This window comes from Kogia breviceps, chromosome 10, assembly GCF_026419965.1.
Source record: "Kogia breviceps isolate mKogBre1 chromosome 10, mKogBre1 haplotype 1, whole genome shotgun sequence".
NCBI classification, from domain to species: domain Eukaryota; kingdom Metazoa; phylum Chordata; class Mammalia; order Artiodactyla; family Physeteridae; genus Kogia; species Kogia breviceps.
This window is the reverse complement of record NC_081319.1, coordinates 53,822,878-53,843,679: the sequence shown is the minus strand read 5'-3', so window position 1 is coordinate 53,843,679 and position 20,802 is coordinate 53,822,878. Positions and strand designations below refer to the sequence as shown.

The window sequence follows — 20,802 nt, the reverse complement described above, 5'->3', positions numbered from 1 at the left end:
CCTTTATTTTTTTATGAAGATTTTATTTGAATAAAGGTTCCAAGCCTTTAAAGTTTGAAATGCAGTAGCTTATTCCATTTTGGAATTTCATATTATATATCTTAATTAAGTATTTCAGTTAAATGTCTTTACTTTGAATGAAGTTAATATTTATCTGTATTGTCTGTATAATTGAAAAGATTGGCAATTATAAGGATAGATAATGGGATAGAATGATGTGGGAACAAAACATTACCTCTGATAACAGGGCTTTAAAAACTTGGAAGTTTGTCAAGTAGTCTTTGAGACATCGCTCTCATTTTAACATAGTCACAGGGATGTTTATTGATTTTCAAATTTAAAGTCTGGCTATTACGAATAATGCTGCAGTGAACATGGAAGTGCTGATATCTCTTCTGTATACTGATTTTGTTTCCTTTGCGTATACAGTTGACCCTGAGCAGTGCAGGTTTGAACTACATGGGTCTGCTTATATGTGGATGTTTGTCGCTGATAAATACAACCTGCAGTTGCTTGAATCTGCAGATGCAGGGGAACTGCAGATGTGGAGGAACCAAGTATATGGAGGACTCATTATAAGTTATATGCAGATTTTCAACTACAGAGGCTTGATGCCCCTAACCCTGACATTGTTCAAGGGTCTACTCTATACCCAGAAATAAGATTTCTGGATCACATGATAGTTCTGCTTTAAAAAATTTTAAGGAATTTCCACACTATTTTCCATAATGGCTATATGAATTTACATCCCCACCAACAGTATACCAAGGGTTCCCTTTTTTCACATCCTTGACAGCATTTGTTACCTCTTTTCTTTTTGATAGTAGCCACACTAACAGATGTGAGGGTGTTTCTCATTGTGGTTTTCAATTGCATTTCTCTGATATTGAGCACCTTTCATATACCTAATTGGCTATTTGTATATCTCTGGGAAAAGTCTTTTCATGTTCTTTGACCATTTATTAATCAGATTTTTTGTGGGTTTTTGTTTTTTGGGTTTTTGGGGGTTTTTTTTGCTATTGAGAGGTATGAGTTCCTATGTGTTTTAGATATTAACCCCTTATTAGATATATGGTTTGCAAACATTTTCTCTCATTCCATAGGTTGCCTTTTCATATTGTTTATTCTTTCCTTTACTATGCACAGCCTTTTAGCTTGATATAGTCCCAGTTGTTCATTTTTGCTTGTTGCCTGTGTTTTTGGCATCGTATGCCCAAAAATCATTGCCAAGGCCCATGTCAGGGAGATTTTTCTCTGTTTTCCTCTAGGGAGTTTTATGGTTTCAGATCTTACATTGAAGTCAATAATGCATTTCAAGTTGATTTTTGTGTATGGTGTAAGATAAGGGTCCAGTTTCATTCTTTTGCATATATTAATAACATCCAGTTTTCCAATACCATTTATTTGAAGAGACTGTTCCTTCTTCATTGTTTGTTCTTGGTGCCCTTGTCAAAGATAGTTGACTGTAAAAGTGTGGGTTTATTTCTGGGCTCTGTGTTCTGTTCCAAAGGTCTGTGTGTCTTTTTTTATGCCAGTACCATACTGTTTTGTTACTATAGCTTTGTAACATAGTTTGAAATCAGAGAGTATGATACTTCCAGTTTTGTTGTTCTTTCTCAAGACTACTGGCTCTTTAGTGTCTTTGGGGGTTCCATGCAAATTTTGGGTTATTTTTCTATTTCTGTGAAAAATGCTGTTGGAATTTTTATAGGGATTGCACTGAATTTATAGATTACTTTGGGTTATATGGACATTTTAACAATACTATTGATAATTCTTCCAATCCGTGAGCACATAATATCTTCCCATTTATTTGTGTCTTCTTTCATCAGTGTATTATAGTTTTCAGTGTACAGGTCTTTCACCTTCTTGGTTAAATTTATTGTTAAATATTTTATTGATTTTTATACTGTTGAAAGGGGGATTGCTTATTTTTATGTGCTTCAAGAAAGTCTTTCATAATTGAGATTTTATTGGTTGTTTTGAGGATCAGTACATTTCAATTTGTACACAATTCTCAACATAAGTACCAAAAATCTAAAAAATCATGTAGTTGTGATTCTTTTCTGAACTGTTATTCCAGTGACTTTCCAGCTTAAAATTTGGAGGCAAATTTTCCTTCACAGGATATCAAGTACCAATATCTTCAAATATTGATAATGCTGTTACATCGTAAGTCCCACTAATTCACAATTTAATATCATATACACTACATACTCAAATTGTCAGTCATTCACAGCACATTAACAGTTTCTAGAAGAACTGGACTACCACGACCAAAGATGTTACATACTGCACAAAATTCTGCCCAGGAGAGCCAAGACCAAGGGGTGAGTGGTTTGCTTTAGGAAACAATTATACCAAAACCACCATGGGAAGAGAAGTAATTTAAAGTGTTTAAGACATTAAATGCACAGCTGACTCCAAACTGCCATTTAGTATGCTTTGTATTATAAGATGTAAAAGCTACCCTCCATCTGTGGAATGTTAAGCTGACACCCAAGACAATCAAAGCCTCCCATATTCAATATCCCAGTATTTTCTGGTTGTACCAGAAAATAAACAACCAGCAAATGATTTCACCTCTTTAAAAAAGGCATTTACACTTAAAAAATGGCATGAGGTGGGATTCCCTCCTTTTTAAAAATGTTTCTAGAGCTACTAAAAAACTTGCATTTACAAAATAGTTGATTACAGTATTCTTCTGGATTGTACAAGAAGGGAGACAGGGACCACTGATAGGACCAGGGGTGTGATATTAATCAGACTTGGCTTCTTTCTCTCCTGCTTCATCAGAAGCTGGCCTCTCCTCGTTTTTAGTTTCTCCATTTTCTGCAGGTAGGTCTTCTTTAGTCTCTTGGTTAGCCACTTTAGCCTGTTATGCCTTTGCTCCCCTTTTTCCCTTTGGTTTGCACTTTTTGTCTGAAGATGTATCCTTTCCTGCTGTCTTTTTTGGCTTTGTTTCCACTTTTGCAGGAGCCAGTTTAGCTTACAACCTTGCCAATCTCTTCTTGGGCTCCTCCTTCACCGTGTCCTCAGCAGAGCTGACCTTGCCTTTGGGCATCCTGGCGGTGGAGCAGGCATGTGCCGTGTGCCTGTGGGCCGCAGCACGTTGAGAGCCTTTGCAAAGCTGGGCTGCCTGGCTGCTGCTGCTCCTCCCGCTGCCCGAGCTGCTGGGATCTGCAGCGGGGGCGATGGGAGAACCTGGGATTGCTTTCTTAATTTCTCTATCAGATAATTCATAGTTAGTGTATAGAAATGCAACTGATTTTTTAAATGTTGATCTTGTATCCTTGGTGAAGCCTTCAGAGTTTTCTGTATATAAGATCATGTTGGGGCTTCCCTGGTGGCGCAGTGGTTGAGGGTCTGCCTGCCGATGCAGGGGACACGGGTTCATGCCCCGGTCCAGGAAGATCCCACATGCCACAGAGCAGCTGGGCCTGTGAGCCATGGCCGCTGAGCCTGTGCGTCCGGAGACCGTGCTCCGCAATGGGAGAGGCCACAACAGTGAGAAGCCCGCATACTGCCAAAAAAAAAAAAATCATGTTGTCTGCAAACAGACAATTTAAATTCTTCCTTCCCAATTTGGAAGCCTTTTATTTCTTTTTCTTATCTAATTGCTCAGGCTAGGACTGTGTTGAAAAGAAGTGTGAGAGTGGGCATTCTTGTTTTGTTCCTGATCTTAGGGGAAAAGCTTCCAACTTATCACCATTGAGTATGATGCTAGTTGTGGGCTTGTCATCTATGGCCTTTATTATTTTGAGGTACATTTCATCTATACCTAATTTTTTAAATTTTCATCATCAAAGGATGTTGAATTTTGTCAGAGGCCCTTTCTGCCTCTGTTGAGATGATCATATGATTTGTATCCTTCATTCTGTTAATTTGGTATCACATTTATTAATTTTCATATGGTGAACCATCCTTGATTCAGGGGTAAGTTCCAGTTAATTATGGTGTATGATCCTTTTAATGTGCTGTTGAATTCAATTTGCTGGTATTTTCTTGAGGATTTTTGCATCTTTGTTCATCAGGAACCCTGGCCTGTCATTTTCTTGTTGTGTCCTTGTCTGACTTGGGTATCAGGGTAATGCTGGCCTTGTAAAATGATTTTGAAAGGGTTTCTTTAATTTTTTGGAAGAGTTTGAGAAGGATTGGTATTCATTCTTCTTTAAATGTTTGGTAGAATTCACCAGTGAAGCCATCTGGTCCTAGGCTTTTCTTTGAATCAGTGATCAAAACCCCCCAACAGTCACCTTACTCATTATTGATCTGTTCAGATTTTTAAATTTCTTCCTGGTTCAGTCTTTGATGTAAGTTGTATGTTTCTAAGACTCTGTCCATTTCTTCTGGGTTATCCAATTTGTTGGTGTATAATTGTTCATAATAATCTCTTATGATCATTTGTGTGTCTGTGGTATTAGTTATAACATTTCCTCTTTCATTTATGATTTTGGCTTTTTTTTCTTAGTCTAGCTAAAGGTTTGTCAATTTTGCTTATCTTTTTTTTTTTTTTTTTTTTTTTTTTTTTTTTGCGGTATGCGGGCCTCTCACTGTTGTGGCCTCTCCCGTTGCGGAGCGCAGGCTCCGGATGCGCAGGCCCAGCGGCCATGGCTCACGGGCCCAGCCGCTCCGCGGCATGTGGGATCTTCCCGGACCAGGGCACGAACCCGTGTCTCCTGCATCGGCAGGCGGACTCCCAACCACTGCGCCACCAGGGAAGCCCTGCTTATCTTTTTTAAAAAAAAGTTGAACAAAACTTTTTTTCTTCTCTTTTTCTAGTCTCTATTTCATTTATTTCTGCCCTGATTTTTGTTATTTCCTTCTTTCTGTTTTTTTGGCATAATTTATTCTTCTTTTTCTAGTTCCTTGAGATGTAAAGTTAGGCTGTTTATTTGAGGTCTGTTTTTTATTAATGCTAGTGTTTATTGCTATAAACTTCTGTCTTAGATTGCTTTTGCTGCATTTTGGTATGTTGTATTTCCATTTGTGTTTATCTCAAGATACTTTAAAATTTTTCTTTTTGTTTCTTTGACCCACTGATTGTTCAGGAGAATACTGTTCAATTTCCACATATTTGTGAATTGTCTAGCTTTCTTACTCATTTCTAATTTTATATCATTATGGTCAGAAAAGATATTTGGTATAATTTCTGTCTTAAGTTTGTTAAGACCTGTTTTGTGACCTAATATGTGATCTATCCTGGAGCATATTCTGTATGTACTTAAGAAGAATGTGTGCTCTGCTGTTAGATGGAATGTTCTCTGTTAGATCCATTTGGTTTAAAGTGTAGTTCAAGTCCAATATTTCCTTATTCGTACTCTCTCTTTCTGATCTATTCATTGAAAGTAGGGTATTAAAGCCTGCTACTATTATTGCATTGCTATCTATTTCAATTGTTATATACTCTTGATCAGTTGATCAATTTATCATTCTATAATGAATGACCTTTTGTCTCTGTTAAAATTTTTGATTTATAGTTTATTTTGTTGGATAAAAGTATAACCATTCTTGCTCTCTTCTGCTTTATGTTTGCATAGAATTTTTTTTCCATCTGTCCACTCTCAGCCTATGTGTATCCTTAAAGCTGAAGTGAGTTTCTGTTAGCATATGTTTGAGTCTTGTGTTTTTAATATATTTACCCACTCTATGTCTTTTGATTGGAGAATTTAATCCATTTACATTCAAAGTGATTACTGATAAAAACTTAACGACTGCCATCTTGTTAATTGTTTTCTAGTTCCTTTGTTCCTTTCTTCTTGTGCTGCCTTCCTTTGTGATTTGATAGTTTTCCTTAGCAGTATTCTTTGATTCTTTTCTCTTTATCTTTTTATGTCTACTATAGGTTTTAGCTTTGTGGCTACCCTGAGGTTTACATAAAACATTTTATGATTTTAACAGTCAACTTTAAGCTAATAAGTTGATTCAGTTGCATGCAAAATCTCTATTCTTTTGCACACCCCCTTCAATTATGTTGTAGATGTCATAATCTTTTTATGTTGTGTATATAACAAATTATTGTAGCTATAGATATTTTTATTTTTGTCTTTCAACCTTTATACTAGTTAAGTGATTTATACACCATTACAATAGTAGAATCTTCTGAATTTGATTACATACTTATCTTACTAGTGAGTTTTATACTGTTATATGTTTTTATGTTACGAATTATTGCCCTTTCATGCTAGCTTGAAGAACTCCCTTTAGCATTTCTTATAAGGCAGGTGTGGTAGTGATGAACTCCTTCAGTGTTTGTTTTTTGGGAATGTCTTTATGAAGGACAGCTTTGCTGAATATTCTCGGTTGGCTTTTTTTTTTTTCAAGCACTTTGACTATATATATGCTATTCTGGTGCAAGGTTTCTGCTGAGAAATCTGCTGATAGCCTTATGTGGGTCCCATGTATAAGTTTTTTACTCTTGCTTTCAAAATTCTCTCTTTGTCTTTGATTTTTGACTGTTTTATTATAATGTCTCTCAGTGGAGTCCTGTATGGGTTGAATATGTATTGGTACCTATGAACGTCACATGCCTGGATGACTGTCAATTTCTCTCCCCAGATTTGGAAAGTTTTTAGCCATTTTTTATTTAAACAAGCTTTCTACCCCTTTCTCTCCTTCTAGAACTCTCATAATGCAGCCATCATTACCCTTGAAGCATAGTTAATGTAGGCTATTTTTCACTTTTTTTTCCCCCTCTGCCCTGATAATTTCAAGTAACCTGTCTTCTGGTTCTCAGATTCTTTCTTCTGCTTGTTCATGATATTCTCTGCTGTTTTTTTTTTTTTTTTCATTTTATTCCTTGTATTTATCAGCTCCAGTATTCTCTTTGGTTTTATTTATATATATATATATATATATATATACACACACACACACACACATAATTTCTGTCTCTCTTTTGGATTTCGTATTTTGATCATGTATTGTTTTCCTGATTTGTTGAGTAGTCTTTCTGGGTTCTCTTGTAGCTTGCTGAGCTTCTTTAAAACAATTACTTTGAAATCTTTGTCAAGCAGTTCATAGATCTGTTTCTTTGTGGTCAGTTACTAGAAAATAATTGTGTCCCTTTGGTGGTGTCATGTTTCCTTGATTTTTTTCACTTTTGTTGTAGCCTTGCATTTATGCCTCCCCATTTGATGGAGTGGTTTTGGTCAGGAAAGACCTTTACCTGTGGTAAGTGTGAGGGTGCCAGCTGAATAGGCTGTGGCAGTTCTTACTCTGGGGAAGATCCAGGGGGTGTAGTCTTCGTGCAGCTCGAACAGCTGAGGTCAGTGTTAGTGAAGATTGCAGGGGTCCTCAATGGCCAAGGCAGCGATGTCCACAGGGCTGTTAAGGGCTGTTGGGGACCTTCTGGTCTCTTTTTTTTCCACAGGGAGTTGTTGTGGCCAACGGGATCTCTCTTGGCACCAGGTCCAGCTCACAGGTGTCCTCTTAATCATGGTCATACTGATGAGTGCCCATGGAGTAGCCATGGATCTGGGGTCTGGAGCTCAGGCACACACAAAGCAGCTGTAGAACTGGAGTCTGAAGTGTAAACACTTACAGAGCAACAGTGGTTCTGGAGTCCAGAGCATTTGTGGGATTAGGGGGTTGTGGCAGCCCTGGTCCTGGGGCAGCACAGCAGTAGCTCTTTCTTGCTGAGGACAGAGCAATGTCTCCCTCTCCAGGGGCCCTGTGGCAGTGATGGCTTTTGGTGAAAGTTGCTGCTGTCCTCTGCAGAGCAGGCCACTGGAGTTTGTCCTGATGAATACTTACGGGGTCCTCCTTTGTGAAAGCTGTCATGGGTGCTGTTGTCCTCAGTTGAAGAGCCTGCCTAGGTCCTCCACAGAGCAAACCACACTGGGCACTGCAGTGGTCCTACCACATGGCTGATACTGATAGCCTCTACCCTTCTTTGTTCCTGGCTGTCTCTAGATGTCTCAGCTAAGCCTGTCTCCCTAGTGATCCTTCTGTGTGGTTGCTCTCCATTTTTTGCTTCATTGTGCTGCTGTAGGATCTCAGTTCTGCATGAGCCTCCTGGGGATATTTTCCTTCACAGATGGCTATCTATTTCTTATTTTTTGTTGGGGGTATGAAGGCTGTTGTCTCCTACTGCACCATCTTTCTAATGCCACCCATCAGAATATTTTGTCTTGTTACTAATTTGCTTTGCATCTTTAACCTTTTTACTATTTAGCCCATCCTTTATTTTGTTTATCTTAACAGTCATTTGACATTCAAAAACTTAAATAGTGCTTTTATCATAGATCTTTATTTCACAGTAATAGTAGCAGTAGCCTCTGAGTGCTTTAGAGACATTGTATTTTTTACTTATCATAGCCACCTTATTGACATAGGTAATATTGTTATCCCTTTTTTACAGACGAAAAAACTGAAGCACAGAGAGACCATGAGTCATTTGCCCAACCAAGGTCACATAGCAAATAAGTATGGAACTAAGATATTCAAACCCAGGCAGTATGATTCTAACACTCGTAGTCTTAACCTCTAGGATATGCTTCCTTTCAGGCTGCTGTGGCTTGTCTTATTTCTGAAGATATTCCTATTTCTGTTTTCTATGGTATTCTTCCACTCATTGATTTTGATGCTTAGATTTCATATTGTCTACTTTTCTTAAGTGTTTGGTTTTTGGATGTGTGCTTATTTTTGTATTTGATCAAGTCTGTCTACAAATACTACAGTGTTTGTATCTAGTGATTATGGGAGGGAGAGTCATGGCTTACTATTGGGAAGGATATATCAAGCTGAATTTGGATATGAGGATTTCCTATTCATCTTTCTGTCAAGCACTATTCCACTTTTTAAATCACTTGTCTACGTGTATTGCAGATACCTTTGAGGCCCACTTCCTTGCTTGGCATTGGTAGGGCAAGGAGACCCACCTGCCTAGCTGTTCCTAATGCTCATTACCCTGAGGGTTGCTGCAGGATTTTTTCTTGCCCCCCTGCCCCATAACAACTTTATACTAAACATGGAACATCCTGGAAACTCCTCCCATTCCCCCACCCCCCCAACACACACACATACCATGGGTTTGCAGTTTACTTCTGGTTGCAGTTTGGGCTGTGGCTTCTTCCATCTCATTTCTTCTCATTTAGTTTTTTGTCTTTCATTAATGAAATTTCTCATTTGTTAAGGTCATGTTCTTGTTTTAAAGTACTGTTACAGTTCATCTCCCATGGTTTTAGTGCTATTATAACTTATTCTTTATTTCGGTAATTTTTAGGCTTATAGGATTGGAGACAATTATGTTGAATGTGCATCCTTCATTTTGATGCTATTTTCTGTCAGTGTTTTTTAATCTTTTGAGAGTCATTGACTTCTTTGACCATTTGGTAAATTGTATGTACCCTCACTTTTTAAACATTCAAATGCATAGCTGTCTACCATCTGTACCCCAGGCAATGGCCAAATGTTAATTTGAGCATTACTAGTTTGGTAGAGTTGTGGGTTTTTTTTTTGGGGGGGAGACTTTGTTTTTAGTTATATTTAGAGGTATTAGCCTATTTCTTGGAAAATAATGTGTTACTTAGGTTTAAGGAAAATTGTTATAAAAGATGTATTTATGTAGCCATAGAGCTATATATAAAGAGTTAAATATAAAGTATAATATTAGAAAGATAGAGCTATTTTTTTCTAGTAAAGTTTTATAACGTTTCTTTTTTCCCTGTTTTCTCTAGGTTTAATTATAGATCAACACATCATCTTGCATCTCATGGGTTCTATGAATTTTTAAATTGGTTTGATGAAAGAGCATGGTATCCACTAGGAAGAATAGTCGGTGGCACTGTAAGTATATTTACAGTTATTTATGTTAATCTTAAAATTTTGCAGTTATTTGAGTAAATCACTAAGGTGGTGGCAATTCTTGAAAGCTTTGTATAGTTAACTAACACATTTTTTTGTGGCTGATTAGTATTTAACTTGCTAAGTCTCTTTTCTTGACACTCTTCTTCCCACTCTCACCCCCCAACCTATTTTTGGGTTACCTCATACTAGCCACTATTTCTGACAAGTGGATCTCTTGTCACACATTTAAGTTCAGGTTATTTGTATGTTTTTGTTTTGTTCTATAACAACTTTATTGAAAAAAAATTTTGGAAGGAAATAGAAGTGTAGAAGAATCAGATAATTCTAATTTTCCAGGTCCCAGTTACTCGAGGTAATTGAGTATTGATCATAATTCATGGGGAATTATAATGTCCAGAAGATGATATAAGAGAAAACAGTTTTAGGATTTGGGATGTAAGGAGAATGCTGAAGAGAAAATGAAAGACAAAACACCTGTTTGGGCAATATATATGTGTAGTATTTTTTTCTGGATCAGTTTTGTCAGAGGTTTATCAATTTTAGTAGATTTCTTAACCCAAAGAAACTGTTGATTATTAAATATTTGCCTTCTCTTATGTTAATTTCCATTTATTTCCTTCCTCCCACTTTCTTGAGGTTGTTTTGATGTTTTTATCTGTCTTCCTGATACAGTTTGCTTAGTAATTTTCAACACTTCTTTGTTATTAATGTATTCATTTTGAAGCTTTAAATTTCCCAATAATCACTTTTAACTACATTGCATAAGTTTTGATATGTAGTATTTTCATTATTGTTCAGGTCAAAGTGTATTTTAATTTCCACTATAATTTGCCCTGATTCATGGGTTACTTGGGGTTGTATTTAACTTTTAAACATAATAGAATTTCCTAGTTTTTTTTTTTTTTTTGCTTTATACTTACAATATATTATGGTTAGAGAACAAATTCTGTAATTTTAATCCTTTGAAATTTATTGAGACATGATTTGTGGCCCAAGATAATAGCCAACTTTTATAAATGTTCCCTCTGTATTTGGAAAGGAATATGTTCTCCATGGTAGTCAAATGTTGTGTTTATAATCTGGGCATCTTCTTATCTTTGATGTAAACAGAGATAAAGATACAGGAGAATAGTCATGAATTAGGGTGAATTAGAAAGGTATTGAATGGTGCGAGATGTGGTAGATGACTGTATCTGTACTTCTTGTGGGGTGAATGCTATCATATACTTCTTTGTACTAGTCTTTGATTACTATAGTTTGTTTCCTGGTGTGTTTATAAATTTTTATCTTGAATTCACCCTCAGTGAAAGCTTGTTTTCTGTGACTCCTGGTGTCTTGATATTTGGGATCATCCTTATAATAATCTTTCTCATTTGCCTTTGCTGGAGCCCTTAGAGGTCTTACTGCTTTTAGGACAGTTTTTAGAGGTTATTTCTCAGCTTGAGGTTTTTTATACATGAAGTTGTTATAAATGTGGAACCCATATTCACCCATGTGATGAATGAGTTTCTTATTTCTTGTTTTGCTTCTATTCAAAGCTTTGGAAGTAAGGCAAGAGTTCCGTACTGTTTCCCTTGATGGATGGGTAGAATTTGTCTAGTCTAGTTTCATAAACGGGCCCTGGCTTTGTGCTGGGAATTAGGCCTTTTCTTTGATCCTTGTGGTGATTGGTAACTACCCCCCAATCTCAAGTACCTATATATCAAGCCTGCTTTGTTTTTGTTTTTTCTCCTTTTAGATTCCCACGGCATCAGTACCTAGTTTGAATTTCTTGTTTATGTTTGGAACCTGGAGGGTTCCCTTCCTTTTGAGCTTAAATATGCCTTTTTTGTTGTTGGGTGGTTTTATTTGTTTGTTTAGAGTTTTTTGGTCCTTTCATCTAGTACTTCTACGTATTTTGGCTGTATTTCATATGTCAGTTCAGTCTGCCATATTTAGAGTATTTTCAAATTCATTTCCATTTTCTTTGAATATTGCTAACAAAATCATACACTGAGGCCTGGTATCGTATATGAAATGGAACAAAATTTTGATTTTTAAGAATGGTGATGATTGCCATACTTTTTCCCCCTTCCATTATCCCATTCTCCTTCTGTACATTCTATCGAGCATTCATTTTGCGCCAATCATTGTTCTCTGGATGCTGGGGAAATTTTTCTTGCTATTCTGGAGCTTATAGTCTTGTGAGGGTGTTTAGTTAATAGACAATAAATAAGTAAAAGAAATAGTATGTGAAATGGTGATAAGTGCTATGGAGAAAAAGCAAGGGAGTTGGGTTAAAGACCATGGGGAGTATGCAAGTTTAAATAGGATAGCTAGGAAAGGAAATTTATAACATTCTTTGTAGTTTCAGTGATGGAGAAAGAAAAAAATCTTTTAGGATTTAGATAAGGATGGAAATATAAATACACATTTTAATCACTGAAGAATAGCTCAGAATTAATGTTCTATTTCTTGTTCTTTGAATCCTCTTAATGTTTCATGTTCTCTTTCAGAGGGAGGGTGAAAAATATAACTGTTAACTGGCCTATTCTAGTTTATTATTTCCTTTCTATCCTTTAAATATTTTAAGAAGTATAAAAAGGTCTAACCTTCCAGGAGTTTGAAAATATTATATCTGAATTCACCAACTCACTAGTCCTTCTTTTCCTAGCTAGAATTGTTTACTTTCCAAATCTTGACTTTGAAAGAAGGGAAAAATCATTTATAAATACCACTTAAATAATATTACACATAACTTTCTTTCATCTTCTGTCCTTTTCTCAGTCCCTTGAACACAAGTATAGGCAATCTTGGAGCATGTTAAAACTCCAAACTTAAGGATATGTTAGATTAGGACCCTGTTTTATAGTGAAAAGATAGAGTTAGTGGGATCAACAACGAAGTTACCTAGTTTTTCATTGTTAAACCTCTTCACTTTTAATCATGCATTCAATATGATCTTTCTTCTTTTGCTTAAATATGTATCTGTGAATATCAGATTTTTATTTGTATCTAATCCAAAAGAATATTTAATTTTGTAATGTGTGAAGGCAAACTATTGTAAGAGCTTATTCTCAAACTTATTATAAACAATATGTAGTAATAAAGGAGTTATGTTAGTGTTTTCAGCTACCTCATTTTATACGTAATTAAATTGCCCTTTTTTTTTCTTCCTAGGTTTACCCAGGGTTGATGATAACAGCTGGCCTTATCCATTGGATTTTAAATACACTGAACATAACAGTTCACATAAGAGATGTATGTGTGTTCCTTGCACCAACTTTTAGTGGCCTTACATCTATATCTACTTTCCTGCTTACCAGAGAACTTTGGAACCAAGGAGCAGGACTTTTAGCTGCTTGTTTTATTGCTATTGTACCAGGTTACATTTCTCGGTCAGTAGCTGGATCCTTTGATAATGAAGGCATTGCTATTTTTGCACTTCAGTTCACATATTACTTGTGGGTAAGTAACACTTAATGTTTTGTTACCCTTTTTTTTTTTTTTTAACATCTTTATTGGAGTATAATTGCTTTACAATGGTGTGTTAGTTTCTGGTTTACAACAAAGTGAATCAGTTATACATATACATATGTTCACATATCACTTCCCTCTTGCGTCTCCCTCCCTCTCACCCTCCCTATCCCACCCCTCTAGGTGGTCACAAACCACCTAGCTGATCTCCCTGTGCCATGCGGCTGCTTCCGACTAGGTGTCCACCCTACGTCTGTTAGTGTATATATGTCCATGCCACTCTCTCACTTCATCACAGCTTACACTTCCCCCTCCCCATATCCTCAAGGCCATGCTCCAGTAGGTCGCTGTTTTATTCCCGACCTACCCCTAAGCTCTTCCTGACATTTTTTTTTTCTTAGATTACATATATATGTGTTAGGATACAGTATTTGTTTTTCTCCTTCTGACTTATTTCACTCTGTATGACAGACTCCAGGTTCATCCACCTCACTACAAATAACTCAGTTTCGTTTCTTTTTATGGCTGAGTAATAGTCCATTGTATATATGTGCCACATCTTCTTTATCCATTCATCTGTTGATGGACACTTAGGTTGCTTCCATGTCCTGGCCATTGTCAATAGAGCTGCATTGAACATCGTGGTACATAACTCTTTTTGAATTATGGTTATCTCAGGGTATATGCTCAGTAGTGGGATTGCTGGTTTGTATGGTAGTTCTATTTTTAGTTTTTTAAGGAACCTCCATACTGTTCTCCATAGTGGCTATATCAATTTACATTCCCACCAAGAGTGCAAGAGTGTTCCCTTTTCCCCACACCCTCTCAGCATTTATTGTTTCTAGATTTTTTGATGATGGCCATTCTGACCAGTGTGAGATGATATCTCATTGTAGTTTTGATTTGCATTTCTCTAATGATTAGTGATGTTGAGCATTCTTTCATGTGTTTGTTGGCCATCTGTATATCTTCTTTGGAGAAATGTCTATTTAGGTCTTCTGCCCATTTTTGGATTGGGTTGTTTGTTTTTTTGATATTGAACTGCATGAGTTGCTTGTAAATTTTGGAGATTAATCCTTTGTCAGTTGCTTTATTTGCAACTATTCTCCCATGCTGAGCGTTGTCTTTTTGTCTTGTTTATAGTATCCTCCTGTGCAAAAGCTTTTAAGTTTCATTAGGTTCCATTTGTTTATTTTTGTTTTATTTTTCTAGGAAATTTCCATTTCTCTAGGAGGTGGGTCAAAAAGGATCTTGCTGTGATTCCTATCATAGAGTGTTCTGCCTATGTTTTCCGCTAAGAGTTTGACAGTGTCTGGCCTTAGATTTAGATCTTTAACCCATTTTGAGTTTATTTTTGTGTATGGTGTTAGGGAGTGTTCTAATTTCATACTTTTACATGTACCTGTCCAGTTTTCCCAACACCACTCATTGAAGAGGCTATTTTTTCTCCACTGTATATTATTGCCTCCATTGTCAAAGATAAGGTGACCATATGTCTGTGGGTTTATCTCTGGGCTTTCTATCCTGTTACATTGATCTATATTTCTGTTTTTGTGCCAGTACCATACTGTCTTGATTACTGTAGCTTTGTACTATAGTCTGAAGTCAGGGAGACTGGTTACCCCAGCTCCATTTTTCGTTCTCAAGATTGCTTTGGCTATTCGGGGTCTTCTGTGTTTCCATACAAATTGTGAAATTTTTTGTTCTAGTTCTGTGAGAAATGCCAGTGGTAGTTTAATAGGGATTGCATTGAATCTGTAGATTGCTTTGGGTAGTAGAGTCATTTTCACAATGTTGATTCTTCCAATCCAAGAACATGGTTTATCTCTCCATCTATTTGTATCATCTTTAATTGCTTTCATCGGTGTCTTATAATTTTCTGCATACAGGTCTTTTGTCTCCTTAGGTAGGTTTATTCCTAGATATTTTATTCGTTTTGTTGCAATGGTAAATGGGAATGTTTTCTTAATTTCACTCTCAGGTTTTTAATCATTAGTGTATAAGAATGCCAGAGATATCTGTGCATTAATTTTGTATCCTGCTACTTTACCACATTCATTGATTAGCTCTAGTAGTTTTGTGGTAGCATCTTTAGGATTCTCTATGTATGGTATCATGTCATCTGCAAACAGTGACAGCTTTACTTCTTCTTTTCCGATTTGGATTCTTTTTATTCTTTTTCTTTTCTGATTGCTGTGGCTAGAACTTCCAAAACTATGTTGAATAATAGTGGTGAGAGTGGGCAACCTTGTCTTGTTCCTGATCTTAGTGGAAATGGTTTCAGTTTTTCACCATTGAGGATGACGTTGGCTGTGGTTGTTGAATTTTGTCAAAAGCTTTCTCTGTATCTATTGAGATGATTATATGGTTTTTATCCTTCTGTTTGTTAATATGGTGTATCACGTTGATTGATTTGCATATATTGAAGAATCCTTGCATTCCTGGAATAAACCGCACTTGATCATGGTGTATGATCCTTTTACTGTGCTGTTGCATTGTGTTTGCTAGTATTTTGTTGAGGATTTTGGCATCTGTGTTCAACAGTGATATTGGCCTGTAGTTTTCTTTCTTTGCGACATCTTTGTCTGGTTTTGGTATCAGGGTGATGGTGGCCTCATACAATGAGTTTGGGAGTGTTCCTCCCTCTGCTATCTTTTGGAAGAGTTTGAGAAGGATAGGTGTTAGCTCTTCTCTAAATGTTTGATAGAATTCGCCTGTGAAGCCATTTGGTACTGGGCTTTTGTTTGTTGGAAGATTTTTAATCACAGTTTCAATTTCAGTGCTTGTGATTGGTCTGTTCATATTTTCTATTTATTCCCGGTTCAGCCTCGGCAGCTTGTGCATTTCTAAGAATTTGTCCATTTCTTCCAGGTTGTCCATTTTATTGGCATACAGTTTCTTGTAGTAATGTCTAATAATCTTTTGTATTTCTGCAGTGTCAGTTGTTACTTCTCCTTTTTCATGTCTAATTTTATTGATTTGAGTCTTCTCCCTTTTTCTCTTGATGAGTCTGGCTAATGGTTTATCAATTTTGTTTATCTTCTCAAGGAACCAGCTTTTAGTTTTATTGATCTTTGCTATTATTTCCTTCATTTCTTTTTCATTTATTTCTGATCTGACCTTTATGATTTCTTTCCTTCTGCCAAATTTGGGGTTTTTTTTGTTCTTCCTTCTCTAATTGCTTTAGGTGCAAAGTTAAGTTGTTTATTCGAGATGCTTCCTGTTTCTTAATGTATGATTGTATTGCTATAAACTTCCCTCTTAGAACTGCTTTTGCTGCATCCCATAGGGTTTTGGTCATCGTGTCTCCATTGTCATTTGTTTCTAGGTATTTTTTGATTTCCTCTTTGATTTCTTCAGTGATCACTTCGTTATTAAGTAGTGTATTGTTTAGCCTCCATGTGTTTGTATTTTTTACAGATCTTTTCCTGTAATTGATATCTAGTCTCCTAGTGTTGTGTTTGGAAAAGATACTTGATACGATTTCAGTTTTCTTAAATTTACCAAGGCTGGATTTGTGACCCAATATATGATCAATCCTGGAGAATGTTCCATGAGCACTTGAGAAAAATGTGTATTCTGTTGTTTTTGGATAGAATGTCCTATAAATATCAATTCAGTCCATTTTGTTTAATGTATCATTTAAAGCTTGTGTTTCCTTATTTATTTTCATTTTGGATGATGTGTCTATTGGTGAAAGTGGGGTGTTAAAGTCCCCTACTGTGATTGTGTCACTGTCGATTTCCCCTTTTATGGCTGTTAGTATTTGCCTTATGTATTGAGGTGCTCCTATGTTGGGTGCATAAATATTTACAATTGTGATATCTTCTTCTCGGATCGATCTCTTGATCATTATGTAATGTCCTTCTTTGTTTCTTGTAATAGTCTTTATTTTAAAGTCCATTTTGTCTGATATGAGAATAGCTACTCCAGCTTTCTTCTGATTTCCATTTGCATGGAATATCTTTTTCCATCCCCTCACTTTCAGTCTGTATGTGTCCCTAGGTCTGAAGTGGGTGTCTTGTAGACAGCATACATATGGGTCTAGTTTTTGTATTCATTCAGCCAGTCTGTGTCTTTTGGTGGGAGCATTTAATCCATTTACATTTAAGGTAATTATTGATATGTGTGTTCCTATTACCATTTACTTAATTGTTTCAGGTTGTTCTTGTAGGACTTTTTCTTCTCTTGTGTTTTTTGCCTAGAAAAGTTCCTTCAGCATTTGTTGTAAAGCTGGTTTGGTGGTGCTGAACTCTCAGCTTTTGCTTGTCTGTAAAGGTTTTAATTTCTCCATCAAATCTGAATGAGATCCTTGCTGGGTAGAGTCATGGTGGTTGTAGGTTTTTCTCCTTCATCACTTTAAGTATGTCCTGCCACTCCCTTCTGGCTTGCAGAGTTTCTGCTGAAAGATCAGCTGTTAACCTTATAGGGATTCCTTTGTGTTTTATTTATTGTTTTTCCCTTGCTGCTTTTAATATGGTTTTTTTGTATTTAATTTTTGATAGTTTTATTAATATGTGTCTCAGTGTGTTTCTCCTTATGTTTATCCTGTATGGGACTCTCTATGCTTCCTGGATTCAATTAACTATTTCTTTTCCCATATTAGGGAAATTTTCAAATTTCAAATTTTCAAATATTTTCTCAGTCCCTTTCTTTTTCTCTTCTTTTTCTGGGACCCCTATAATTCGAATGTTGGTGCGTTTAATGTTGTCCCAGAGGTCTCTGAGACTGTCCTCAGTTCTTTTCATTGTTTTTTCTTTCTTCTGCTCTGCAGTAGTTATTTCCACTATTTTATCTTCCAGGTCACTTATCTGTTCTTCTGCCTCAGTTATTCTGCTATTAATCCCATCTAGAGTATTTTAAATTTCATTTATTGTGTTGTTCATCATTGCTTGCTTCCTCTTTAGTTCTTCTAGGTCCTTGTTAAATGTTTTTGCATTTTGTCTATTCTGTTTTGAAGATTTTGGATCATCTTGACTATCATTCTGAATTCTTTTTCAGGTAGACTGCCTATTTCCTCTTCATTTGTTATGTCTGCTGTGTTTTTACCTTGCTCCTCCATCTGCTGTGTGTTTTTCTGTCTTTTCATTTTGCTTATCTTACTGTGTTTGGGGTATCCTTTTCGCAGGCTGCAGGTTTGTAGTTCCCATTGTTTTTCGTGTCTGTCCCCAGTGCCTAAGGTTTGTTCAGTGGGTTGAGTAGGTTTCCTGGTGGAGGCGACTAGTGCCTGTGTTCTGGTGGATGAGGCTAGATCTTGTCTTTCTGGTGGGCAGGTCCACATCTGGTGGTGTGTTTTGGGGTGTCTGTGGCCTTATTATGATTTTAGGCAGCCTCTCTGCTAATGGATGGGGCCTTGTTCCTATGTTGCTAGTTTTCTGGCATAGGGTGTCCAGCACTGTAGCTTGCTGGTCGTTGAGTCAAGCTGGGTGTTGGTGTTGAGATGAAGATCTCTGGGAGATTTTCCCCGTTTGATATTACGTGGAGCTGAGATCTCTTGTGGACCAGTGTCCTGAAGTTCGTTCTACCAACTCAGACACAGCCCTGACACCTGGCTGGAGCACCAAGAGCCTTTAATTTGCACGGCTCAGAATTAAAGGGAGAATATATAAGGAAGGGAGGGAGGGAGGAAGAGGAAAGAAAGAAAGAAGATAAATAAAGTAGGGTAAAATAAAATAAAGTTTTTAAAATAAAAAATTATTAAGAGGAAAAAAATTTTTAAGTAAAAAGGGGGGGGCAGTTATAACCCTAGGGCAAATGGTGAAAGCAAAGCTATACAAAATCTCACACAGAAGCGTACACATACTCACAAAAAGGGAAAAAAATAATATATCTTGCTCCCAAAGTCCACCTCCTCAATTTGGGATGATTCGTTGTCTATTCAGGTATTCCACAGATGCAGGGTATATCAAGTTGATTGTGGAGCTTTAATTAGCTGCTTCTGAAGCTGCTGGGAGAGATTTCCCTTTCTCTTTGTTGTTCGCGCAGCTCCAGGGGTTCAGCTTTGGATTTGGCCCCACCTCTGCGTGTAGGTTGCCTGAGGGTGTCTCCTCTTCGCTCAGGCCGGATGGGGTTAAAGGAGCAGCTGACTTGGGCGCCCTGGCTCACTCAGGCGGGGCGTGGGGAGGGAGGGGCACGGATTGCGGGGTGAGCCTGCGGCGGCAGAGGACAGCATGACGTTGCACCAGCTTGAGGCACGGCTGTGCGTTCTCCCGGGGAAGTTGTCCCTGAATCCCGGGACCCTGGCAGTGGCTGGCTGCACAGGCTCCCGGGAGGGGAGGTGTGGACAGTGACCTGTGCTCGCACACAGGCTTCTTGGTGGCTGCAGCAGCGGCCTTAGCGTCTCATGCCCCCGTCTCTGGGGTCCGCGCTGATATCCGCGGCTCGCGCCCGTTTCTGGAGCTCCTTTAAGCAGTGTGCTTCATCCCGTCTCCTCAAGCACCAGGAAGCAAAGAGGCAAGAAAAGACTTTCTCTTGTCTCTTTTCGGCAGCTCCAGACTTTTCCCGGGACTCCCTCCCGGACTCCCTCCCGGCTAGCTGTGGTGCACTAACCCCTTCACGCTGTGTTCACGCAGCCAACCCCAATCCTCTCCGGGCTTCCAACCTAAGCCGGAGCCTCAGCTCCCAGCCCTTGCGCATCCTGGCGGGTGAGCAGACAAGCCTCTCGGGCTGGTGAGTGCTTGTCTGCACCAATCCTCTGTGCGGGAATCTCTCTGCTTTGCCCTCCGCACCCCTGCTACTGCACTTCTCCGTGGCTCTGAAGCTTCCCCCTCTACCACCTGCAGTCTCGCCGGTGAAGGGGCTTCTAGTGTGTGGAGACCTTTCCTCCTTCACAGCTCCCTCCCACTGCTGCTCTTATCAGTTTTTCCTCATGTAGTTTGACAATTTGTTGTTAGGCACATGCACTTTAAGGATTATGTCGTCTTTGAGAATTAATCCTTTTGTCATTGTGTAATGCCCTTGTTTATCTCTGATCACTTCTTTGCTTTGAGGTCGGCTCTGTCTGAGATTAATATTACTATTCTTGCATTCTTTTGATTAGTGTTAGCATGGTATATTTTTTGCGATCTATTTATTTTAAAACTATATGTATCTTTATATTTAAAGTGGGTTTCTTGTAGATAATATATAGTTGGTCTTGGATTTTGATCCACCTTGACAATTTGTTTAATTTCTGCATTTAGACCATTGACGTTCAAATAACTTATTAGTTGGATTAATATTTACCATATATGTTACTGTCTTCTATTTGGAACTCTTTAGTTCTTTGTTTTGTTTTTGTTCTCTACTCTTTTTCTACCTTTTGTCGTTTTAACTGAGGATTTTATATGTTCAATTTTTCTGGCATATTAGTTATGTTTTGTTTTATAACTTTTTAGCGGTTGCCATAGAGTTTGCAACATACATTTACAGCTAATCCAAGTTCACTTTCAAAGAATACTATACAGGCATATCTCATTTTATTGTACTTCACAGATACTGCATTTTTAGAAATTGAAAGTTTGTGGCAACCCTGCATCAAACAAGTCTGTGAGTGCC

The 20,802-nt window shown here is 37.5% G+C and overlaps 1 protein-coding gene and 1 pseudogene across 3 annotated transcripts in view; one reads left to right on the top strand and one right to left on the bottom strand.

The window, feature by feature from the left end:
* The window catches only part of STT3B (STT3 oligosaccharyltransferase complex catalytic subunit B), a 104,594-nt gene that overhangs the window by 43,468 nt on the left and 40,324 nt on the right, over positions 1-20,802 (top strand). For all 3 annotated transcript variants that reach the window (XM_067005853.1, XM_059077324.2, XM_067005854.1), the window contains exons 2-3: positions 9,681-9,789; positions 12,970-13,257. In XM_067005853.1, coding sequence (XP_066861954.1) covers positions 9,681-9,789; positions 12,970-13,257 — 397 coding nt within the window. The remainder of the gene's footprint in view (positions 1-9,680; positions 9,790-12,969; positions 13,258-20,802) is intronic.
* On the bottom strand, positions 2,740-3,064 carry LOC131764344 (non-histone chromosomal protein HMG-14 pseudogene; annotated as a pseudogene).